Source organism: Salvelinus alpinus, chromosome 25, assembly GCF_045679555.1.
Source record: "Salvelinus alpinus chromosome 25, SLU_Salpinus.1, whole genome shotgun sequence".
Lineage (NCBI taxonomy): Eukaryota > Metazoa > Chordata > Actinopteri > Salmoniformes > Salmonidae > Salvelinus > Salvelinus alpinus.
In genome coordinates this window covers 20,488,876-20,516,071 of record NC_092110.1, presented here as the reverse complement: position 1 = coordinate 20,516,071, position 27,196 = coordinate 20,488,876, and the positions used below count along the sequence as shown (strand labels likewise).

Genomic DNA, 27,196 nt, shown 5'->3' with positions numbered 1-27,196 from the left:
TTATTAATGTGTAATATAACTAAAAATGGTAACATGACATATGCCATTTAGCAGACGCTTTTATCCAAAGCGATTTACAGTAATGCGTATATACATTTTACGTATGGTAGGCCAATCGAATCATTGACAATGTGATTTATTCTCGTCTACACTCAATAAAGTTAGTGCCTAAAACAAACTATGAGTTCACCACAAATTGTAGCCTATATTTTTTTTCAAATTCCATAATCAGTTTTCTTGCAAATTGTACTAACTCACCGCTCTGAAATATTGGCCTATTATGCCAATACATAGATTTGTTGTAAATTAGGTTTTCATTTTTTTTTCTATAAAGCAACTAATATGAGATCAACTAATTTGTATTGAGGAGTTCTTTTGAATGACAATCCTTTATATGCTTGTCTCTTCACTTTCCCAGTTGTTTGAGTCAACTCCGAGGCCACGCCTCTGTTTCTGTTTGATACAGTGACAGTCGCTCTCGCACTCATCTCATCTCATCACTCCGCGTATAACCCGACCCGACTCTACTCAACGTAACAGGTAAGGTTCACATGCTCTGTGTTATTTTACTTTGGGACATGCCCATGATGACAACCAAGTCTAAATAACTCAGATGCATCCGTAGTTTCAAAATTAATGGCTATGATTGTTGGTTGACCTTAGTTGATGTCAATAATGGACAGCATTGTCCACGTCCAAATAACTTCGCTGCTTATGATTTCAAAGTTGAAATCTGTACGTTTTTTTTGTTTCTATCAATAATTCAGTGAATAAAGGCAAGTTTATTTGGTATTTTACGGTGATGTTAGACTAACTTATCAAACATTTGCTGGACAAGAACTCTCAACTTATCTCATCATCAATGAGCACATATATACTACTTTTCATTACAGATACAAGCTGCACTGTAACAGTTTGTAATGCTTGTCTTGTGAAAATATATTCATATTGATTTTATTGATTACAGTTTTTTGGATTGTTTCGTCATTTCTATGCAGATTGATGTATAGGCTGTTTGGTATTATGGTAGAATATCTTGCCTCGTTTAGGATTGATCAAAATTAAAGTACTTCATAATGTACCTTTCATCATGAGTTGCCTAAAGAATACGATATATTAGATAGCCTTACCTTACTATATATTAAATAGGCTAGCCTTACTAAAAGTTGCAAGGAGGGTTTCCATCAAATAAAAAAGATGAAATAATGATGAAATAATCCTTATTTAAACTGTAAATCAAGTGTAGAGACTATCTGCTCTTCAGTCATATACCAGGTATACAATATGGAATGTGCTGTAAATTATGACACCTGGGATAGGTGCTGTATGTGGAATATGAATGACTTCACTGTATTTATTGAGGATGCCTCTTTTTACAACTTTTTGTTGTTGTTTTGTCCTCTCGTAAATTGTTATTGTAAAAAATGGTTCATGTTATTGGCTCGAGGCTTATGGTTATTTTGGACTTATATAAAAGTAGAGGTTTATGGTGTGAGGACTAGGTGAAATAGAAATATATAAAATGTGGATCTCTCACAAATTAGTTGTTTTGTTTTTATAGACTGAAATTCTGTCATTTGTAATTTGTGGTTAAAGGTGAATTCGATCCATGCATGTTTTCACCAGGATACATTTTTACGAGCCAATTTAACCTATTGTTTTTACAGAGATTTTAAAACAGTGCATACATGGTCCACACATTGGAATAAAATCCATTTACTAAGAAACTACAATTTAACGCAACTGAGAGATGAAAATGTTAATCCCTTTATTTTCCTCTTAATAATATACAGGTAACTGCCAAAATAAAGTAAACACGAACATAAAGTGTCTTAATAGGGCGTTGGGACACCATAAGCCAGAACAGCTTCAATGCACCTTGGCATAGATTCTACAAGTGTCTGGAACTATATTGGAGGAATGCAACACCATTCTTCCATGAGAAATTCCATCATTTGGTGTTTTGTTGATGGTGGTGGAAAACGCTGTCTCAGGCGCCACTCCAGAATCTCCCATAAGTGTTCAATTGGGTTGAGATCTGGTGACTGACAAGGCCATAGCATATGGTTTACATCATCTTCATGCTCATCAAACCTTTCAGTGACCACTCATGCCCTGTGGATGGAAACATTGTCATCATATGGGGGCATAGCCATGGTAGCCAAAATAATGGCCAAAATAAGGGCCTGACCAGTATTTTTAGACATGAACCTAAGGGATGTTAATTTCTTAATTAACTCAGGAACCACACCTGTGTGGAAGAACCTGCTTTTAATGTACTTTGTATCCCTCATTTACTCAAGTGTTTCCATTATTTTGGCAGTTACCTGTACATTGAACCTTTGTGTGGTTTTTCGGAATCTTTTCTTGCCTTTCATATACTGATTAAAGAATACCTTTCATGAGTATAAAACTGCTATTCTTTTTATCATTCATATTGACTATTTCCAACCCAAGATGAAAGGGAGACACTAGTGTGCACTCCCCTGTGCCTTGAGATCTTAGAGATTTCACTTATAAATCTGAGGGTCTTCATATAATGAGCGACGGGTCATTTGATATTCCATGCTATAAATATGTAATAACAACTTTGTTAGCTGAGGTAGAAATTATATAATATTATCACTCCAGTGTTAATCTGCTAAATTGTAATTATTCGATTTATTGCCTACCTCATGCCTTTTGCACACATTGTATATAGATTCTCTTTTTTCTACCATGTTATTGACTTGTTTATTGTTTACTCCATGTGTAACTCTGTGTTGTCTGTTCACACTGCTATGCTTTATCTTGGCCAGGTCGCAGTTGCAAATGAGAACTTGTTCTCAACTAGCCTACCTGGTTAAATAAAGGTGAAATAAAAATAAAATAAAAATAAGATCCCAGATTAAATGTCATGTTCTAAAAATGTGAGGCTATTGCATTATATTTTATATTATTTAAATAAATAAAAATGTGTGGTGGTGGACATCACTACTTTAAGCTCCTAACTCAGGTGTCATAAGCATAATGGAAGGAGGAGATTATTGTTTCACACCATGATTACATAAATTATATTCAACAGAGTTGATTGAATCTAAGTGGCATTTAGTAGAGAAATGAGGGAGAGCTGTCTACTAAAATTTAGTAGAGAAATGAGGGAGTGCTGTCTACTAACATTTAGTAGAGAAATGAGGGAGAGCTGTCTACTAACATTTAGTAGAGAAATGAGGGAGAGCTGTCTACTAACATTTAGTAGAGAAATGAGGGAGAGCTGTCTACTAACATTTAGTAGAGAAATGAGGGAGAGCTGTCTACTAACATTTAGTAGAGAAATGAGGGAGAGCTGTCTACTAACATTTAGTAGCCGAAGTGTTCTGGTGCAAGTCCTCTGCTCTATGTTTTGAATGTTTAACTTGCACTTGTGCTTTCTACTTTCCCCAAAACATAACCATACGAATCAAAAATATTGTTAAGTGTGCTATACTGTTCACATATCTACTGTAGTATAGATAGTGTACAGAATGAGAGATTTACGGTATATTCCTTTTTTCCCCTTACTTTTTTGAGAGCAGTCTGAGGTCCAGTCATCTCATACTGACTCACTCCAAGGTGTCCTGACACAGCTAGTAAAAAGGTTGCACAGTGAGCATGAACCTGAGCCTCCCTGACCAGAACATGCACAACCCCAGTGACGGTGGTCTGGAGGATAACAGGGCTGGGCTCATGATCCCCTGCTTCCGTAGAAACATGTACGATGAGCCTCTAATTTCATACTCCAATGGATCCATCATCTCTCACCTCCTGCGCAAAACCATCCACAATAAGAAGGCTCTGGACGAAAGCCATTTCTACCTACCCACATCGACTGTGTCCAGCTCCACAATGGCTGACTCCAGTCAGGAGGACCAGAGCAGTGTCTCGTCCAAGGACAGTGCGGCAGAGTCTGCATCCCCAGGCAGGCACCTCTCGACCAGGGTCAGCCCTGAGGAGGACAGGCCCCTGAGTGATCACCTCCAGGCCAAGCGTGCCCGTGTGGAGAACATCATCCGAGGCATGGCGGGGTCTCCCAACAGTAGGCTCCATGGGGACAGTGAAAGGGCTGAGTCAGACACCAGGGATGCTAGAGAGGCCTACAGGGAGAACAAACGTAAACAGATGCTCCCCCAGCATCAGGAGCACAGTCTCAATGCGGCAGCTCCAGCTAACAGAGGCAGCAGTAGCATCAGCAGCAGTAAGGATGAAGAGTGTCACAAGCTGAAGGTGCAGCTCCAGAGCATGCAGAGAATCCTGAGACAGCTCCAGGATAAGTTCTTACAGGTTTATAATCAGGAAGACGTTGTGCACGAAGACAGAGATGACACAGGCACAGCCAGCCCTGCTGAAAATGATGACACCACACCAAGCAAAGAGTCTGGGCTCATGTTCCGTATAAACATGGATGAGGAGTTAGAGAGGAAGCATGACAGTGGTAAAGGGGGCTGTAAGGACAGAGTGAAGACAGACAGAAGTTATCTGACACATCAAAGGGGAGGCAAGAACCTACAGGAGACTCTGAAGCATGAGCTCTCCAAAGCGGTGAGTGACAGTGTAGATAGGGTGTTCAAGAAACTCTCCTCCACGGGGCTCAACCAGTCATCTCATCAGCGCATGTGTCACACTCTGGAGCACGTCATTATGGGAGCTGAGAGGAAGAGCCAGGTACCCTGTAACCAGGAGCAATCACACACTGAGGAGCCAGTCAAACCCCAGGCTCTAGAGTACTATGAGAGAAGTGAGGCTTGCAGTCCTGAGGATCAGACCGAAGCTCTGTCTCTAGTGGTCCGTAAGCCGCCCCTGAGCCAGCTTAGCTCAGTTACCCCGACGGTGAAGAGGCCCTATCCCTTACACCAGTCTCCATTCCAGTTCAACTACAGCACACCTCTCCATGACAGTCAAATGCTGGAACACCTCCTCAAATACGGACCCAACACTAACTTCGGAGGTCTCCCATGCATGCCCCCATCCATGGACAGAACCTCACCAAACTCGGTGGACCTACCCTGGGATGCCATCGTCATGAGGTCCAAAGTCACATCCAGCCACCTGGCCCACCACCGTCACCCATCAGGCCTGGGTCCAGTGACTGTGGACAGTCTGTGTCACCCTCATGTCAAGATGGAGTGTGGGGACCTGCAGAGCATAGCAGAGAGAAACTCCTACATGTCTCTCAATATATCCTTTTACTGGCCTGAAAAATCTCTTACTCTCATAGTGTCCCAGTTAACCTCTATAATTGCATAGGATTTGATATAATTAATGGCTGTATGAATAAAATTGTATTATATTTTTTCCCACTAAGATAGCCTATAGAGCATCACATACACACTGAATCCTAAATGTTTAGTAATATTTTGTTATCTGATATATACCTTAGTATCCAGTACCTCAGTATTCAAACTCCCTGTGTTTTGCCTTCCCAGTTGAACAAAGACTTGTGGAGGTTCATTGCAGCACGAGCAATTCCAGTAAAACAGACTTCAAGGAAATGTTTCCTTTCTTTGATCTCGCTAACCACAAAGAAAATTATAGCATCTTCTTTAATCTGAGCAGAGTAATGACTTTAAGTCTAGAAAAAGACAAATAAAAAGGAATACAAGGCTTTGATAAGAATTGTCAGGAACAAAAGCCCATTTTCAAAGGCAGAGAAAGCATCAGTTTCTGTCCAGGAAACAGTGTTTTTTCGGACTTGAAAAGGTACAGAATATATTTCTCTATCATCAGCGTGATAGGGGTGTATCTGAAAGGTCAGAGCTGAGTGCCTGTGGAAAGCAGAAGTGCCTCCCTAGCAGAACACTTGTCTTCTTGAGCATACATACACAGCCATAAAAAAATATATAGATTTATAAAGTACACGAATGAGTACATTTTATAAATAATGTTTTTGCAAAATAAGAGACAAGCAATCCAAGAAATATAATCCAGTGAGAATATTTTCAGCCACACCACTCTGCATTTTATTATAATGAATTCTATGATTATGATAACTATAATGATAATTATTAATATAATAACATTATCATAAGCAGCGTAATAATAATTATGTCCATAATCACTATTACAGAAAACAAATTTGGATCATTTAAAAAAGAATGTGGGATCATTTTTCAAAAATCTAATATGTTATAGAGACATCACAGGTAAACTGTTGTAAGGCAGCTCCTGTGTGATATTTATTTAAGCTACTGAACAACTCAAAGTTATGTGAAGATCCTTAACAGCTCCGAAGTGGTCATTGTCCTTGGTTGTAGGTATCTGGAGAAGAATATTATCATCTCCTTCTCAAGATATGTTTTATCTTTACTGTGTAAAGAGCTATGGTTCTCTTTGAACAATTTCTCATCAATCTTTCATTCCAACTTCCTTATGTCAAAGTAGGATTCCCTAATAAATGTATGGTGTGCTGTGACCTGCTGAAAACTATTACCTAAGGCGTGGCTTTGGGCTACAGAGAGAAAGGCCTCTAAAGATCTAGATGCATAGAAAAGTTGCGTTGAAATATGAGATATTTTATTTGTTACATGATGTATTTAATTTAATAAGACTAAATTGTTCCTCCCAAACTACTATTCTTTTAAAGTTCAGAGGGATGATGTAAAATATAATTTATGAAAATACCAATGCAGTGACAAAAATGTATTTTTAAATGTTAAACATTTGATTAGTTTAATACAAAGAAATAGCTGCAACAGAGCCGCAGTCACTAATTAAATCCCTAATCTAATGAATATTGTTGTAGGGTCATTATTGACTTCCTGGTTACCGCAGAGCTGTTATTTAGTGTCATCCATTTTAACTGGAGACAGAAGCAACCTAGTATTCTAGCCCATTAACACTTTGAACATTGTATTTGAACTGTATTGTGATTGACTGAAAGTACTTAACACATTGACACATCCAGCAAGGCCTAACCCCCAACCATCTGAAGAAAGCTAAGCTGATGTTCTTCTACACCCGTTACCCCAGCTCCAACGTGCTGAAAACCTTCTTTCCAGATGTCAAGGTAAGCAATCACATTATTATTTAACATGATAGTATTCACTGTTAGAATTAATAGTTTGTTCTACGTTCACCATATTTGCCTATAGAATACTTATGGATGTATTTTTGGGACAGAATGAGAAGTGGGTTGGAGGAAGGAAACAAAAGAATACACGGTTTAGAAAAACAAAGCTGTTAAGCCAGTAGCATGTCCTGGGGCATAGGCCAGGGAGATAGAGAGGCATTATTTATTTTAAAAGCCACTCCAGTCAGCAAATGGAGTGACAAAAGCCTCTGTAATAAAGCCACTGTCATTTGGCGTCAACACAGGGCAGGTTTTTAAAATGCAGGCAGGCAGACTGTGAGGCGAGCTCTGGGCCTAACCACGATATACCATATGTCTGTGTGCCCTGTATGTCTCCTCTCCTTCCACCATGGCTGGGACATGTTCTACTGGAGCCTGTCCGTATCTGGCCCAGGCCTCCTCACTACTCTGTCTGACCCATAAGGTCATGGGGGAGACCTGCAGCCAGCAGTCCACTGCGTCTCCTCCTTGCCCACGACCCTGTGGTGGGAAGTGGCACTGAACAAAAGACAGTTCTAATCCTGGTGTCTGTATCAATCCTATCAGGCAGAGTCATTGAGAGGGAAGCTTCCTTCTGTCCTGACACTGCTCTGCGGCTTTCTCACCGTCCGAAAACACCAGAGAAAAGAAACGCCTGCCCAGCCCTTGGGTGTTTTTCTTTCTTCTTCTCTGGATGAAAAGATAGAATAAGAAGGCTAATGTCAAGACTGAGTTTAGAAATACATGGCTTTGACAGATGTTTTTTTCATTCAGTAAGTTGGTGGCAAAAGATCAGAGTAATTAACATTGAATAAAATGACAGACCAAGGCAAAACATACAATCCATACATTTATTATCTTGTGGAAGGTTTTACGAGTCAATAATGAAAAATAAATATTACCGTTTTTTTCCAAACATCTTGATATCAAGTTTATCATGATTTGGTTGATAATGACAAAATCAGGCCATCTTCTCAAACTTGTTGTTGACCTTGTGTCCCCAGTTCAATCGCTGCATCACCTCTCAGCTCATCAAATGGTTCAGTAACTTCCGGGAGTTTTACTACATCCAGATGGAGAAGTTTGCCCGCCAGGCCATAGTGGACGGCGTCACGGACGTGAAAGACATGTCCATCAGCAGAGACTCTGAGCTGTTCAGAGCCCTCAACATGCACTACAACAAAGCCAATGACCTCCAGGTAAGTCAAAATACTTGTATCTTACCATATGGTCAGCTCCTCCCCTGGAATCCAATGTAACTATATACTGTATATAAGCTTGTCAATGTTTTTCCATGACTTTTAAATCATTAGATATTACATTAACACCCTCCCTTTCCAAAGTAAATTGAGTGAATTATGTTTATGTATGGGAACAGTGTGTTCATTCTGCTTTCATCAGCACTCCTCAGTTTATACAGCCAATTCTGTGTTTTTTGTACTGAGAGAAACAATTGGAAACTACAATTTGTATTAAAGTGAGCAAAACAATACAGTTGTTTTGGCATGAATGTGATATATTGTGTGTGTGATGTAATATAAATGTAATACACCTTCATTAGCATATCAGAGAACTCCTCACAGAAACATGGGTGTTAAATGTTCCTGGTCTGGTCAGCTACCTCCTACCTCTGTGGTTCTGGTCTGGTCAGCTACCTCCTACCTCTGTGGTTCTGGTCTGGTCAGCTATCTCCTACCTCTGTGGTTCTGGTCTGGTCAGCTATCTCCTACCTCTGTGGTTCTGGTCTGGTCAGCTATCTCCTACCTCTGTGGTTCTGGTCTGGTCAGCTATCTCCTACCTCTGTGATTCTGGTCTGGTCAACTATCTCCTACCTCTGTGGTTCGGGTCTGGTCAGCTATCTCCTACAGTACCTCTGTGGTTCTGGTCTCATCAGCTGTCTCCTACAGTACCTCTGTGGTTCTGGTCTGGTCAGCTATCTCCTACCTCTGTGGTTCTGGTCTGGTCAGCTATCTCCTACCTCTGTGGTTCTGGTCTGGTCAGCTATCTCCTACCTCTGTGGTTCTGGTCTGGTCAGCTATCTCCTACCTCTGTGATTCTGGTCTGGTCAGCTAACTCCTACCTCTGTGATTCTGGTCTGGTCAGCTAACTCCTACCTCTGTGGTTGCGGCCACGTATGACCGTGTCCTTGCCCTGACCCATGTGTCACTCTGCACCTGTGGCTTCACAGCCATTATCTAAACTCTAGAGCGATGCGTTATCAAACTGTGGGAAGAGGAAGCCGCATGAATCCCACTAAAACAACTCGGGATTAGAGGACCAGTATGCCTGAGCGAGGCTCAGATTGCTACTGATGCAGAATGCTGAGAAAGACGCTGTAAATTCCAGGGGAGAAAGCTGTTTGGTGGGAAAGAGCAGAGACCATTTTCTTTACCTTGGGACCAATACATTCCTTTCCCAGGGATGCTTTCTGTTGGGAGATGAGGGCAAAGAAAAATAAGTTATGCCAACAAGTTGACTGTTAGCTGGTCTATGGGAAATAATTGCACCGGATAGGTCCTTGTCCCAACATCCAAGCCTCGATCTGATGATCTTTGTTGAGAGCAGAGTGAAATTCCTGGGAAGGCTTGGTGCTTTCGTTCTTTCCGAACAGTTAAGTTTAAGGCTGCAAAGTCAAAGCAGAATCCCACCACAGACGACTAATGATTCGGAACGGACAGAGAGGACAGAGAACAAGGAGCTGTCCGTTTTTGAAAAACATGCTGGTAGGTCTGGGTTCCACAGTGTTGGTTCAGAGTGTAATGAAGACGATGGGAGACAGAGCTGGTTTTAAGCGCAGGGCGCAGCAGGTGTTTATTAGCAAAGGACCACAGGAAGAGGCAGGTAGCTTTGTCCAGGGACAGGCAGAAGGTCATACACAGGGACTCCAAAACAGTAACAGTACAGGCAGGGAAAAGGCTAATAACGTAGTCCGGGAGATCAGGCAAGAGGTTGACAACAGGAAATCTGATAGGCAAAAGTACAGGCAAGGAATAGGCAAAAAGGCGTCGTTAGTGAGGATGGCCAAAAAACTACGATACACAGGAGGACTAATAAAGAAATAAACAGAGCTCCGAATAGAATGTGTATCAAAACAAAAAATACCTCACAATGATGGGGTGCAAAGAACTTAACTAAATAGTGTGTGTAAATGACATACAGGTGTGTGAACAGGTGATCAGAATTAAGGGGATTGGGATCTGGAGAGTGAGCTGCGTTCAGGGGATCTACGTGTTTGAGAGTGTGAGTTGGAAGCAGACGTTACACAGAGCACTAGTAATGTAAATCAATGAGACAACACACTTACCATCTACTGAAGTGGTTTGCCACTCACAACATCTAAGCTGTTGGCTTAGATTTTTGTTGCTACCAGTGCAGGTGATTATGATGATACTTGACTTTGAGCACAACATTGTGTTTGATCCCTCTACCAACAGGTTCCTGAGAGATTCCTTGAGGTTTCTGAAATTACTCTTCAGGAGTTTTTCAATGCCATTTCAACTGCTAAAGATTCTGACCCCTCTTGGAAGAAGGCAATCTACAAGGTCATCTGTAAGCTGGACAGTGATGTCCCAGATGAGTTCAAATCATCCACCTGCCTATAGACAGAGCAAGCAAAAGCCATGCTCAAGGAAGGAAGGACATTTTGAAGTCATGCAATGACAATAAATTCAGATTTGAACCCGTTGCCAATGAATTGGATTTTAGTGAGGAAATTCTGGAAAAAAAACATGTTGTAAATGACGTATTTTACACTGCAGGAACCTACTTATGGCACACTATTTACCGTCTCAGTAAACACATTATCACACTGCTTCAGCTCTCTCCTATGAGTTTTTTGGTAACACATACTTGACACCAAGGTCATAACCATGTCATAATATCTCATAACAGCTGATTATTACTACATAAGAGGGTCACAACCCACTTTTATTCAAAATATTTTTTTCCCTGACAAGAGGTTTCCTTTCATTTGAAAGTTTGTTTCTTCAATATTTTGTTGTTGTTATGAATTCTTTAGTCATGTTTTTTTTCATCATATTTTAAATAACTTGTAGAAAATACACTTTATGACACTGTCATGAAGCATTATGACCATCCTGTGTCACTTTACTTGGACTAAGAAAATACACTTTATGACACTGTCAAGAAGCATTATGACCATCATAATCATATAAGGCAGATAGGCCTATCACGTACATGACCTTATATCAGTCATCAGTCATCTGCTCCTGAAATCTGCTCCTGCATTCATCCCAGTCATCATCAACAAAGCATTGGGGTAGGTGCATGTCTGACATCAATGTTTGTGCAATTACAATGATAATTCAATATGTTAAATTTATAAATAAATATATACACTGCTCAAAAAAATAAAGGGAACACTAAAATAACACATCCTAGATCTGAATGAATGAAATATTCTTATTAAATACTTTTTTCTTTACATAGTTGAATGTGCTGACAACAAAATCACACAAAAATGATCAATGGAAATCAAATTTATCAACCCATGGAGGTCTGGATTTGGAGTCACACTCAAAATTAAAGTGGAAAACCACACTACAGGCTGATCCAACTTTGATGTAATGTCCTTAAAACAAGTCAAAATTAGGCTCAGTAGTGTGTGTGGCCTCCACGTGCCTGTATGACCTCCTTACAACGCCTGGGCATGCTCATGATGAGGTGTCGGATGGTCTCCTGAGGGATCTCCTCCCAGACCTGGACTAAAGCATCCGCCAACTCCTGGACAGTCTGTGGTGCAACGTGGCGTTGGTGGATGGAGCGAGACATGATGTCCCAGATGTGCTCAATTGGATTCAGGTCTGGGGAACGGGCGGGCCAGTCCATAGCATCAATGCCTTCCTCTTGCAGGAACTGCTGACACACTCCAGCCACATGAGGTCTAGCATTGTCTTGCATTAGGAGGAACCCAGGGCCAACCGCACCAGCATATGGTCTCACAAGGGGTCTGAGGATCTCATCTCGGTACCTAATGGCAGTCAGGCTACCTCTGGCAAGCACATGGAGGGCTGTGCGGCCCCCCAAAGAAATGCCACCCCACACCATGACTGACCTACCGCCAAACCGGTCATGCTGGAGGATGTTGCAGGCAGCAGAACGTTCTCCACGGCATCTCCAGACTCTGTCACGTCTGTCACATGTGCTCAGTGTGAACCTGCTTTCATCTGTGAAGAGCACAGGGCGCCAGTGGCGAATTTTCCAATCTTGGTGTTCTCTGGCAAATGCCAAACGTCCTGCACGGTGTTGGGCTGTAAGCACAACCCCCACCTGTGGACGTCGGGCCCTCATACCACCCTCATGGAGTCTGTTTCTGACCGTTTGAGCAGACACATGCACATTTGTGGCCTGCTGGAGGTCGTTTTGCAGGGCTCTGGCAGTGCTCCTCCTGCTCCTCCTTGCACAAAAGCAGAGGTAGCGGTCCTGCTGCTGGGTTGTTGCCCTCCTACGGCCTCCTCCACGTCTCCTGATGTACTGGCCTGTCTCCTGGTAGAGCCTCCATGCTCTGGACACTACGCTGACAGACACAGCAAATCTTCTTGCCACAGCTCGCATTGATGTGCCATCCTGGATGAGCTGCACTACCTGAGCCACTTGTGTGGGTTGTAGACTCCGTCTCATGCTACCACTAGAGTGAAAGCACCGCCAGCATTCAAAAGTGACCAAAACATCAGCCAGAAAGCATAGGAACTGAGAAGTGGTCTGTGGTCACCACCTGCAGAACCACTCCTTTATTGGGGGTGTCTTGCTAATTGCCTATAATTTCCACCTTTTGTCTATTCCATTTGCACAACAGCATGTGAAATTTATTGTCAATCAGTGTTGCTTCCTAAGTGGACAGTTTGATTTCACAGAAGTGTGATTGACTTGGAGTTACATTGTGTTGTTTAAGTGTTCCCTTTATTTTTTTGAGCAGTGTATATATATATATAACAAAAACATACTGTTGACACATAGGCTATGGTGTTATGGAATTTTTTACCTTGTGTAATAGGCTTTGTGGGTTTTGACACTATTATGTAGGTGTCATAACCAGCCATAAAATAACGCAATATGTGTCACAATAGGTTGAAATATATGTGTCATGACAGTGTTATGACCATATTATAACAGGTTATGACAAGTTATGTCAGCTGTTATGACATATTATGACATGGTTATGACCGTGGGTGTCAAGTAAAGTGTTACTGAGTTTTTTTAAAGACTTTGCTGAGAGAAGATAGTATTACTGTGTCGTTGTGTTTCCATGTGGATTCAATTAATACAATATGTAGTTGCATGTTTGTAGATTTACTGATATTTAAAGGCAGTGTTTCAGTACTATAGTGTACTTGCTAGGTCTGGTAGACTTACCAGTGTTAAGAAATTTGTACTTTTTATACATATTTTACTTATGCTTCCTCAATGGACATGGGATTTAATTGTCTCTATAGGTGAGAGAAAGATTGATTCGTATCAAGTGTTTTATGTAAATGTAAATACGCTACAATTACGTTTGGATACTCTAAAGTGTTTAAGACCAAATAAATAACCTAATAACATGTCAATATTGCAAATGACCAGAAACTTACATGTACAAAAAAAAGCTGTTTAGATGTTTGTGTGCCTATTGCTATAGTCTATGGCCTACTGTCATCTTACGTCCATAGACACCATATTTTGAGTGGTTATTTGATAGTCCAGTTGATAGATTAAAGCTGCACTTAACTTCATCTCGTGACGTCTTGTTTTGTTATAACTGATTGTAAGTTGCTCTGGGTGAGAGTGTCTACTAAAATGACTTAAATGTAAACAAGCACAATTTTATTTTATTGAATTATTTCACAATTAGTTTCAGGCATTACCAAACATTTATTAAATATCATTTACATTTTAAGTTCTAATGTTTGTAACAACCCAGTATTCTGCCTCAATTCTGAGCCACTAAGGTGCCTCTAATCCATGGCATAAAAGACAGCTGTTTGAAGTCCTACAAACTATGTTGCTCACATTGTTCACTGAAGCCAATACAAGTCAACTTTCTAAGGCCTGCATTCATTCTGCGGGCAGCGCGGATGCGAACAACTGCCATGTCTTAAAAACAGACACAATGCATTCCCTCCTAATGAGTAATGCCCAATGTGACCTCATATCAGAGTTGTGCCACCAAAGCAAAATTCCACAAAACCGTTGACTTTTTCTTCCAGGCACCGGCCCGCTCAAAGCGTGTTAGTCACTTTACAAACACACACGCTCACACACACTGTGACACCACAACTATGAATGGTGTGGTTCCTCTCCCTGTTATCTGATAGAGAGCCGTCTGCTGTTAGCTCAATGCAAGCCTTTCAACTTCAAACCTGCCATGACATTCAGCCATGATGATTGATTATAAATCTATCAAAAGACTATCACTACAATACCCTTAAATGTACGAATAAACATGCTCTAGCTACAGCTTTGACTTCTTATTAACATAAATGAATAGGAATTTAAAGAATCCAAAAGGAGTTTGCATAGATTGAGAATTGAAGCTTTTTATTAAAGTAAACTGTTTCATGTTAATGTGTTCAATTATTTTGACAATTCACAAAACAAACATTTCATTGAAAAACCTGCTAAGCACCCAAGCACCAATTGCATCTGAAATGACAACATTAAAGAAATTAAAACATTTGTTTTATTAGCTTCATGAGGAGGAGTGGGGAATAGAAACTGAGGTAATCATTTAATAGATCATCTTCCTCCATAAATTGACTTAAAATGTCAACTAAATTTAAAAGCCACCGGTTGAACCAAAGTGCTTAGTTTAAGTCAATTTGTTTTTAAATTTTCAGTACAAGACTTGGTAATGTCTGATATGATCAAATAAAACAAAGAGAATTGTCTCAAATGTCCAACTGCCCCCAGGGTTTACAATGCTAAAGCTCCCATTGTGACAACATAGAAATAGGAAGGTAAATAGGTCAATCGAACTCGACCAAAACAATGGAATTGCCATGAAAACGCGTGGGGGAAAGGGCTGTGGGGAAAAGATCCTGAATCATCTCATTGCCCCCCAGCAAAATTTGACTACAGTGGCTTGCGAAAGTATTCACCCCATTTGCATTTTTCCTATTTTGTTGACTTATAACCTGGAATTAAAATAGATTATTGGGTGGTTTGTATCATTTGATATATTTTTTACTGTGAAACAAACAAGAAATAAGACAAAAAAAAAAAAACTTGAGCGTGCATTACTATTCACCCCCCCAAAGTCAATACTTTGTAGAGCCACCTTTTGCAGCAATTACAGCTGCAAGTCTCTTGGGGTATGTCTCTATAAGCTTGGCACATCTAGCCACTGGGACTTTTGCCCATTGTTCAAGGCAAAACTTCTCCAGCTCCTTCAAATTGGATGGGTACAGCAATCTTTAAGTCATACCGCAGATTCTCAATTGGATTGAGGTCTGGGCTTTGACTAGGCCATTCCAATACATTTAAATGTTTCCCCTTAAACCACTCGAGTGTTGCTTTAGCAATATGCTTCGGGTCATTGTCCTGCTGGAAGGTGAACCTCCGCCCCAGTCTGAAATCTCTTGAAGACTGAAACAGGTTTCCCTCAAGGATTTCCCTGTATTTAGCGCCATCCATCATTCCTTCAATTCTGACCAGTTTCCCAGTACCCTGCCGATGAAAAACATACCCACGGCATGATGCTGCCACCACCATGCTTCAATGTGGGGATGTTGTTCTCGGGGTGATGCGCGGTGTTTGGCTTGCACCAGACATAGCATTTCTCCTTGACTAAATTTTAGTCTTATCTATCTAGAGTACCTTCTTGTCACAACTTCTGCTGAAGTTGGGTCCTCTCCTTGTTCGGGCGGCACTCGGCGTCGCCGGTCTTCTAGCCATCGTCGATCGACTTTTCACTTTCCATTTGTTTTGTCTTGTTTTTCCACATACCTGGTTTCAATTCCCTCATTTACTTGTTGTGTATTTAACCCTCTGTTCCCCCATGTCTTTGTGTGGGATTGTTTATTGTAGTGCTTGTGCACGTTCCCTGTGAGCGCACGACAGGTTATTTTTGTGCCCATTTATCTTGTTGTTCTGGATGCCGTTGGTTTTGCTTAATAAATCTCTGGTTATTACCCAGTTCTGCTCTCCTGCACCTGACGTCTCTGCCGCCAATTACGCACCCCGCTACAGTTCTCCATATGTTTGGGGAGTCTCCCACATGCATTTTGGCGAATACCAAACGTGTTTGCTTATTCTTTTCATTAAGCAATGGCTTTTTTTCTGGCCACTCTTCCATAAAGCCCAGCTCTGTGGACTGTACGGGTTAAAGTGGTCCTATGGACAGATACTCCAATCTCTGCTGTGGAGCTTTGCAGCTCTTTCAGGGTTATCTTTGGTCTCTTTGTTGCATCTCTGATTAATGCCCTCCTTGCCTGGTCCATAGGTTTTGGTGGGCGGCCCACTCTTGGCAGGTTTGTTGTGGTGACATGTTCTTTCCATTTTTTTAATAATGGATTTAATGGTGCTCCGTGAGATGTTCGAAGTTTCGTATATTTTTTACAACCCAACCTTGATCTGTACTTCTCCACAACTTTGTCCCTGACATGTTTGGAGAGCTCCTTGGTCTTCATGGTGCCACTTGCTTGTTGGTGCCCCTTGCTGAGTGGTGTTGCAGACTCTGGGGCCTTTCAGAACAGGTGTATATCTACTGAGATCATGTGACAGATCATGTGACACTTAGATTGCACACAGGTGGACTTTATTTCACTAATTATGTGACTTCTGAAAGTAATTGGTTGCACCAGAATCCAAGATGGTGTAGCAGTCAGACGTCTGTTTTTGTCTTGTCCCTTCCTGTCTCGTGTATATATCGTTTTCTTCGTATATATTTCATATATATTTTCAATCTCAATTTCCATCTACGGACTGAACATACTCTGCAACCCACCTCACCCAATGTGGTACGGATCTGATATTTTTATACATTAGAACTGGAACCCCCACCAGAAGCTAGCCAGCTAACTAGCTACTAGCTACTAGTCAGTTAGTCACTGCTAGCGGTCGTCACCATTAACTCGGACATCAGCCAGCCTCAGCCCGGTCAATTCCTGCCAGTCTGCACAGCGCGTTATCAACCCAGAGCATATCGTACTGCTTTTTCTCAACCACATCTCCGGATTCCTACCGCAAGCTCTGAACCTTTACACCGGATCATCACAGCTAGCTGGCTGCTATCCGAGTGGCTATTCCTGGCTAATGTCTCTGTCCTGAAGCAAGCACCAGATAGCCTGGAGCTAGCCTGGAGCTAGGCCCATCTCCCAGCTAGCCGAAGAGGCCCATCAGCCAATTCTTGGGCTACAATGCCTCGTTTGCCAATTGGCCTGGACCATTTACTGTCGACACGGCGCACCGCCGATCCATCACGACTGGTCTGCCAACATAACCGTCCAAGGTGGTTTCAACAGGCTCGTCCGTTGCGACGTCCCCGGATGCCCATCTGCTAGCCCCGGCCCGCTAGCTGTCTGAATCGCCCTGTCTCCAGCTCACCTAGCGTAGTAGCACTACTGAATTAGCTCCCTGACTCATGTATTGCTACTCACTGGATCCTATGATCACTCGGCTACACATGCCTCTCCCTAATGTCAATATGCCTTGTCTATTGCTGTTTTTGTTAGTGATTATTGTCTTATTTCACTGTAGAGCCTCCAGCCCTGCCCAATATGCCTCAACTAGCCCTTCTGTTCCACCCCCCACACATGCAGTGACCTCACCTGGCTTAACTGGTGCTTCTAGAGACAAAACCTCTCTCATCGTCACTCAATGCCTAGGTTTACCGCCGCTGTACTCACATCCTACCATACCCTTATCTGTACATTATGCCTTGAATCTATTCTTCCGCGCCCAGAAATCTGTTCCTTTTACTCTCTGTTCCGAACGCACTAGACGACCAGTTCTTATAGCCTTTAGCCGTACCCTTATCCTACTCCTCCTCTGTTCCTCTGGTGATGTAGCGGTTAACCCAGGCTCTGCAGCCCCCTGCACCACTCCCATTCCCCAGGCGCTCTCATTTGTTGACTTCTGTAACCGTAAAAGCCTTGGTTTCATGCATGTTAACATTAGAAGCTTCCTCCCTAATTTTGTTTTATTCACTGCTTTAGCACACTCTGCCAACCCGGATATCCTAGCCGTGTCTGAATCCTGGCTTAGGAAGGCCACCAAAAATCCTGAAATTTCCATCACTAACTATAACATTTTCCGACAAGATAGAACTGCCAAAGGGGGCGGAGTTGCAATCTACTGCAGAGATAGCCTGCAGAGTTCGATCTTACTATCCAGGTCTGTGCCCAAACAATTTGTGCTTCTACTTTTAAAAATCCACATTTCCAGAAACAAGTCTCTCACCGTTGCTCCTTGTTATAGACCCCCTTCAGCCCCCAGCTGTGCCTTGGACACCATATGTGAATCTTCAGAGATCAAACTGTTAGGTGACCTAAACTAGGACATGCCCCGGCCGTCCTACAATCTAAACTAGATGCCCTCAATCTCACACAAATTATCAAGGAACCTACCAGGTACAACCCCAAATCCGTAACCATGGGCACCCTCTTAGATATCATCCTGACCAACTTGCCCTCTAAATACAACTCTGCTGTCTTCAACCACGATTTCAGCGATCACTGCCTCATTGCCTGCATGCGTAATGGGTCTGCGGTCAAACGATCACCCCTCATCACTGTCAAACGCTCCCTAAAACACTTCAGCGAGCAGGCCTTTTTAATCGACCTGGCCTGGGTATCGAGGAAGGATATTGACCTCATCCCGTCAGTAGAGGATGCCTGGAGGATGCCTGGTTGCCGTCAGTAGAGGATGCTTAAATAAGCATGCCCCATTCAAAAAATGTTGAACTAAGAACAGATATAGCCCTTGGCTCACCCCAGACTTGACTGCCCTTGACCAGCACAAAAACATCCTGTGGCGTTCCGCATTAGCATCAAATAGCCCCCGCGATATGCAACTTTTCAGGGAAGTCAGGAACCAATATACTCAGTCAGTTAGGAAAGCTAAGGCTAGCTTTTTCAAACAGAAATGTGCATCCTGTACCACTAATTCCAAAAAGTTTTGGGACACTGTAAAGTCCATGGAGAATAAGAGCTCCTCCTCCCAGCTGTCCACTGCACTGAGGCTAGGAAACCCTGTCACCACTGATAAATCTACTATAATCGATCATTTCAATAAGAATTTTGCTACGGCAAGCCATGCTTTCCACCTGGCTAACCCTACGCCGGCCAACACCCCAGCACCCCCTGCAGCAACGTGCCCAAGCCCCCCCCCCGCTTCTCCTTAACCCAAATCCAGAAAGCCGATGTTTAGAAAGAGCTGCAAAAACTGGATCTCTACAAATCAGCTGGGTTAGACAATCTGGACCCTCTCTTTCTAAAATTATCTGCCGAAATTGTTGCAACCCCTATTACTAGCTTGTTCAACCTCTCTTTCGTATTGTCTGAGATCCCCAAAGATTGGAAAGCTGCCGCAGTCATCCCCCTCTTCAAAGGGGGAGACACTCTAGACCCAAACTGTTATAGACCTATATCCATCCAGCCCTTCGAATGCCAAGTTAACAAACAGATCACCGACCATTTTGAATCCCACCGTACCTTCTCCACTATGCAATCTGGTTTCCGAGCTGGTCATGGGTGCACCTCAGCCACGCTCAAGGTCCTAAACGATATCATAAATGCTATTGATAAAAGATGGTACTGTACAGCCATCTTCATTGACCTGGCCAAGGCTTTCGACTCTGTCAATCATCGCATTCTTATCAGCAGACTCAACATCCTTGGTTTCTCAAATGACTGCCTCGCCTGGTTCACCAACTACTTCTCAGATAGAGTTCAGTGTGTCAAATCGGAGGGCCTGTTGTCTGGACCTCTGGCAGTCTCTATGGGGGTGCCACAGGATTCAATTCTCGGGCCGACTCTTCTCTGTATATCAATGACGTCGATCTTGCTGCTGGTGATTCTCTGATCTACCTCTACGCAGACGACACCATTCTGTACACATCTGGCCCTTCTTTGACCACTGTGCTGACAAACCTCCAAATTAGCTTCAATACCATATAACACTCCTTCCGTGGCATCCAACTGCTTTTAAATGCTAGTAAAACTAAATACATGCTCTTCAAACGATCGCTGCCTGCACCTGCCCGCCCGTCCAGCATCACTACTCTGGACGGTTCTGACTTAGAATATGTGTACAACTAAAAATACCTAGGTGTCTGGTTAGACTGTAAACTCTCCTTCCAGACTCACATTAAGCATCTCCAATCCAACATGAAATCTAGAATCGGCTTCCTATTTTGCAACAAAGCCTCCTTCACTCATGCTGCCAAACATACCCTCGTAAAACTGACTATCATACCGATCCTTGACTTCGGCGATGTCATTTACAAAATAGCCTCCAACACTCTAATCCACAAACTGGATGTAGTATATCACAGTGCCATCCATTTTGTCACCAAAGCCCCATATACTACCCACCACTGCGACCTGTATGATTTCGTTGGCTGGCCCTCACTACATATTCGTCGCCAAACCCACTGGCTCCAGGTCATCTATAAGTCTTTGCTAGGTAAAGCCCCGCCTTATCTCAGCTCACTGGTCCCCATAGCAACACCCACCCGTAGCACGCGCTACAGCAGGTATATTTCACTGGTCATCCCCAAAGCCAACACTTCCTTTGGCCGCTTTTCCTTACAGTTCTCTGCTGCCAATGACTGGAACGAATTGCAAAAATCACTGAAGCTGGAGACTTATATCTCCCTTTCTAACTTTAAGCATCAGCTGTCAGAGCAGCTTACCGATCAATGTATCTCTACACAGCCAATCTGTAAATAGCACACCCAACTACCTCATCCCCATATTGTTATTTATCCTCTTGCTCTTTTGCACTCCAGTATCTCTACCTGCACATCATCATCTGCACGTCTATCACTCCAGTGTTAATGCTAAATTGAAATTATTTCGCCTATATGACCTATTTATTGCCTTACCTCCCTCCTCTTCTACATTTACACACACTGTACCTAGATTTTTCTATTGTGTTTTTGACTGTACGTCTGTTTATGTGTAACTCTGTGTTGTTGTTTTTGTCACACTGCTTTGCTTTATCTTGGCCAGGTCGCAGTTGTAAATGAGAACTTGTTCTCAACTGGCCTACCCGGTTAAATAAATGTGAAATAAATAAATAAAACTAATTTCGGTGCTTCACAGCAAAGGGGGTGAATACATATGCACACTTTTTTTTATATTTCGAAACAAGTAATATTTAGCATTTCACTTCACCAATTTGGACTATTTTGTGTATGTCCGTTTGTCACGCCCTGACCCTAGATTGCTTTCTATGTTTATATATTTTTTTTGGTCAGTGTGTGATGTGGGTGGGGCATTCTATGTTTGTATGTCTAGGTTTTGTATTTCTATGTTTTGGCCTGGTGTGGTTCCCAATCAGAGGCAGCTGTCTATCGTTGTCTCTGATTGAGAACCATACTTAGGTAGCCTGTTTTCCCACTGGTAGTTGTGGGTGGTTATTTTCTGTTTAGTGTTTGTTGCACCTGTCAGAACTGTTCCGGTTATTCCTTTTGTTATTTTGTATTCAGTGTTCAGTTTCAAATAAATAATATGAACACGTATCACGCTGCACCTTGGTCCTCACTTTCTTCCGATGAATGCCGTTACACCGTTACATGAAATCCAAATAAAAATCCATTTAAATTACAGGTTATTAATTATAGGAAAAATGCCAACTGGATTGAATACTTTTGCAAGGCACTGTACATTTAGGCTATTGTTTATATGTGCATTTCACACTATGTCCAGATAAAAATAAGAGTATTATGCTTGTTGGATGTCAACCCCAACACATATTCATGTCATCATCACCAATCAACTGCATTACTGTTAAAAAACGACTTGACTACTGTAGTAACTTGACAAGGAATGCCCACACGCAATTCACTATTACTTTCCTTTGAACCTAATAAATAAAAGGTGTTCAAATACAGCAAAGCGATACAGCCCCAAAACAACAATAACTACTAAGACATGACATATGGGGGTGTAGTAGGATACTCAATGGGCTGGATGTTTCTCTTCTCATCACTAATCTTGAAAAAACACACACTAAAAACTTGGAAACCAATCAATCCACCATCATTGACACAATGGAAAAATCTATTGTAATGGGTCCTAGGTGTAGCTAGTGTAGAGAGTCAGGCCCAGGACAGCAGATATGATTAATCAAACGTACTTTACTCAAAAATGTAAAATATACAAAGTAACAAATACACGTACACCATGACAGACCGAAAATACAAAATAAACAATCACTCACAAAAACCATGGGGGGAACAGAGGGTTAAATAATGAACTAGTGATTGTGGGATTGAAAACAGGTGTGTGAAACAAAGACAAAACAAATGGAAAATGAAAAGTGGATCGGCAGTAGCTAGAAAGCCGGTGACGTCGACCTCCGAACGCCGCCCGAACAAGGAGAGGGACCGACTTCGGCGGAAGTCATGACACTAATGATTTATTCCATTTGCTTTTCTCATGCTATGCTAGCCCATGCTACTAGCCCCCCCAGTTATGTGGAGTAATTCAAGGAATTTATTTATAAATAAGAAATTACCCCCCCATGGGGGGGTAATTGCTATTACTGGAATAAATACAACATTCTAAAGAGGTTTATTCCATCTGTAAGATTTATGGGAAGATTATTCCATTTAATTAGATCTGCTTTCATATTGTTGAGTAATGGAATAAAGTTATCTTTATATATTTCTATTTTGTTGTCACTCATTAAGCATCCTAAGTATTTAATATTTTTTGTGGTCCACTTAAAGGATTGCTGTATATTGTGAGTTATTATTTTTCTTTTTCCTACTGCGATTATTTTCAGATTTTTCAAAATATATACAACATTCTACTTTAATTTTATAACCTGAGATCATTTTAGTATTCTGAAAATATTTTAGCAAAGGGGACATTGAGTTTTCAATGTTGGTCAGGTATATCAGGCGATCACCTGCAAATAAGTTTAGTTTATATTCATGTTTACCAATACTGATACCTGTTACGTTTGTGTCCTGTCTAATTCTTTCTGCAAGCGGTTCAATTGCCAGTGCAAACAGGAGGGGGGAGTGGGGATATCCCTGTATTGTGCCCCTTTTCTAAAAGCAAATTCATCAGATAATGTATTATTTTTGTATATTAGCTTTACAACATTTATACAATATTTTTAGAAAATGTATTATTGCAGCTGGAAAGTTGAAAGCTTCCAAAGTTTTGAATAGAACGGGCCATTCAAGAATGTCAAAAGCCTTTTCTGCATCAAAAGACATTTTTGATAAATCTATATCTTGTTTTTTGGGGTATTGTATTAAACTGAAACATTGTTCTTGTATTTGTTTGTGTCTATTTTTATAAACCCTGCTGGACTGTATCAAGTCTGGTAAGACCTTTGCCATTCTATTACTTATAAGCTTTGTTATTATTTTACCGTCACAATTTATTAAACTTATGGGTCTTTAATCAGCAGGGGACTCTCCAGATTTTCGTGGTTTTAATATAACTGAAAAATCTGTTTGATACATGGAACTATGAGTACTGAATTGAGTGACATGTCTTGTCATTTGCGTAAATAGGGGGGCTACTTTGTCCCAAAATATTAAATAGAATTCTATAGGAAAGCCGTCCATTCCTGGTGCTTTTCTCCTGCTAATGTTCTAACAGTATCTAATATTTATTCTTGGGTGATCTCTGTTTTTAGTGATTATTTTTTGTCTGCTGATAGTTGCTTCAGAGTTGTTGAGCCTAAGAAGGCTATAGGATCCATTCAACCATTGTTTATTCCAATTTATATACATTTTCATAGAAGCTTTTAAAATTACCATTAATTGCATTGTTGTTTCTAATTACTGCTTTTGTATCTTTATCTTAAACATATATAACTGGTTTAGCATGTATTTGTTTTGTGAGAGCTGTGAGATATTTATCAGGTTTATTTGCCATTAAGTAGTATGCTTTATTTGAGTTTAACCTGTAGTCATTGGCTCTCTTCAGAAATAAAAGTGTGTATTCCTGCTTAAGTTCAGAAATGTATGGACTTTTTCTAAGATCCTTTATCCTTCATTTTAATTTCCAAATCAGATTGAACTTTTGCCGTATGAGATTATCATTCCCCTAATGTACGCCTTCAAGGCATCCCAAATGATATCGGGTTGGCTTTTCTTCTATGTCTACAATTGTAATGGTGAAGGTTTGAATTTTTTCCTTTATAATACATGTATTTAATACATCACGGATTTGACGAATATCCACTTTGTTAGATCAGATTTGATGAATGTGTCCCAATATGGCGTCTATCTTCTATCCCCCAGGGTCTGCGTTCCAATGGCTCCTTTACCGCATCTTTACGGAAAATCAAAAGACATTCTAAATAAAATAAAAAACATAACATTTTGGTATAGTTGTGTTGTTTGTGTAATGTCAACAGGCTTTACAAGCATTTCCCGCAATAACATCTGCTAAATATGTGTATGTGACCAATACAATTTGATTTGATTTGATATTTAAATACTGTTTTGTTTCCCCAAATACTAAAAAGAGTTCGCATTGATTTTTGAGACGGGGGACAATGGGGGATAGCTATTCTTGTTTGTTGATTATGAGAACACCCTCTAGTCAAGAAGCAATTATGAGAAACAATTGAATGAAAACATGCCCCCACATTTACATGTTGGAACTGTCATGGACTGTTATTGTGTTATTGTGATGACCTGGTATAGTAGCCTACATCATTATTGAGACGTGAATAGAAAGGGAAATGTTTCAAAATGTTATATAATGTTGAAGATCAAGCATGAAAATCAGATGAAAGCATAATTATCATCACTAAGCCTCATAAAAGGACATAATAAAGACTCATTAGAGAAACAGTGTCATCTAGTGGACCTTTGAAGTAACAGGCTGTAGAGAGTCGGGGGTGGGACTATTGCGCAAGATCCAGCTTTAAGACGTTTGAATTTTCAGTTGATGATACATATGATAGTTTACAGCATGCATACAGCATTATTCTCCCAACATGTTATCGTATTTAAACAATCTGATATTAAATATAGTTACACAGTCATGTTGTTTATGAAAGTCTCCACACAGGGGTGCCATAGTCCCTATAGTCGCAATACTGAACCTGAGCCTGTCCTCAAAACTTTTAAATGTTCCCCTATTATAAGAAATTAACTGTGATGTAAACAATCAATCATGTGAAGCTGCATGCATTTTAATACCTTGAAAATCACAATCTCCTGTTCAATTGTAGCAGCCATTCTTGCCTCAAACTATTCCATGGCTGCAATTTTGGGCAGGGGAAAAACAGAGATATTTGCACATATTTTTGATGAAATGTCTACAGAATTGCTTGGATTTATGTACAGTATGTGCTGTGCAACATCCCTTTGATATTACTGTAATGAAACAGAGTAAGCACATCATGCCTCATGCTGGGTCTGGTAGACAAAGCCGGGAGCAAACGCAAAGGAGCTGAAGACAATAGGAGAAAAGTGGTGGCACTGGGACCGTTATTATGCTTCATCTCCAATTTCTTCCTCCAAGATATGGGCTCTTTGGAACACTCACGTTGGGAGGGCGTAGGGAGCACAGGGAGGGAAACTTGAGAATAGAGAAGGCTGACTTTCGGCTGCCCTTCAGACAGCCACTCCTTGGCATAGTTTTGTGTGATCACCGGTAAATCTTTATTAATTTTAATTGGAGCCCCCATTTAAAAGAGCAATTAAAGCAGATTAATCGAGCCCATCCCGTATAATGTCTTCTGTTAATTAGTTTGTCAGCACTGTTTTAATATCGCCTAATGACTTCATATTTCAGAGATGACATTCAGAGATGCTGAAGGAAAAGAAATGGCCTTATCAGAATGCAAAGCTTTAATGGGTGATGTACCCCACTGCCAGGCAAGGTCAGGGCTCTGTGGCCACTGGAGAGGAAGGGCATCCTGCAGAGTGGCACAAGGGACAATGCACTGCCTAACTCACTCTCTCACTCACTCTCTCCCTCACACACTCATTCAGCCCCGAGAGAGCTCAACTCCACTGTGACTGTCATTACAGCTGGATCAGTCAGTGAGGAAATTGTACCAACGAATAACAAACTTCTCTCTGGTTTTGGGTTCTACAATGTTGACAATTGTTGTAGTAACTGGTATATGGTATAAAATTATCCTCTAAATGGCACGACCTCTCATCGTATGAGAAAGCCAAGCAGACAATAGGGGTTGGAGGTCATGCCCTCTACCCCACCTGTTTTGGAGTAAACAAACCCAGGTTCAGGATCAGGGAGGGAGGTAGATACTGTAGCCCTCTCTCTCCTCATCTGTTTATCCATCTGAGAAACCACCACATGTCAGTGTTCTCTACAGCCCAGAGCCACTGTTTGTAACTAATGCCTTCACAGCCAATTCAATGGAGTCATTATGGATGGAATAGGTATTGGGATCTACTCTGTCTGTCACTATGGCCAGGATGATCACCAGAGGCGTCAATGTAAGATAACAAAACCTAACAATGCGATATGGTAATGGTAGAGGTTTTAAATGGTTCTGACAATCTACCTCAAGAAGGAATTATTTCAATAAATCGTATATTCTTTCTATTTGAAGTCCTCTTGAAGCTATTTGATGTTAGTTAACACATTAAACTTGGTCACACCAGCCTGTGGTTTTCACAGTATAGAGACAGAGAGATGGACAGGCGGAGTAAAGTTGATATAAAACAACACTTCAAAAAGCTCATCCAGCTTATTGCGACTGGTGTGCATCCCTGCTAATTTGAGTGTGTCCTCGCACCTCCACTCTCCTCTGCAGATTCATAAATCTCATTCCCATTATCCCACTAATTAGCCAGGATTGCAGGAGCATGTAATGCCCCTGCTTCCCAATAGATTGATTGGAGGACAGTCTCTTTGTTTTGAAATCACTTCCTGATTGATGTACAGAGCCCTAGTTTGCAATTGTAATGGCCCAGATGTTAACAATCAAATGTGTTTCCGCTCCAGGAAGTAACAGTCT

General features: G+C 41.3%; 1 protein-coding gene across 1 annotated transcript; it reads left to right on the top strand.

Moving 5' to 3' along the window:
* Positions 1-508: 508 nt before the first annotated feature.
* On the top strand, positions 509-12,585 carry LOC139553594 (prospero homeobox protein 1-like). The gene is made up of 5 exons (XM_071366094.1): positions 509-540; positions 3,555-5,191; positions 6,912-7,021; positions 8,068-8,262; positions 10,498-12,585. The coding sequence occupies exons 2-5, from the start codon at positions 3,631-3,633 to the stop codon at positions 10,663-10,665; spliced, it is 2,034 nt and encodes a 677-aa protein (XP_071222195.1). The 5' UTR covers positions 509-540; positions 3,555-3,630; the 3' UTR covers positions 10,666-12,585.
* The last annotated feature ends 14,611 nt before the right edge of the window (positions 12,586-27,196 follow it).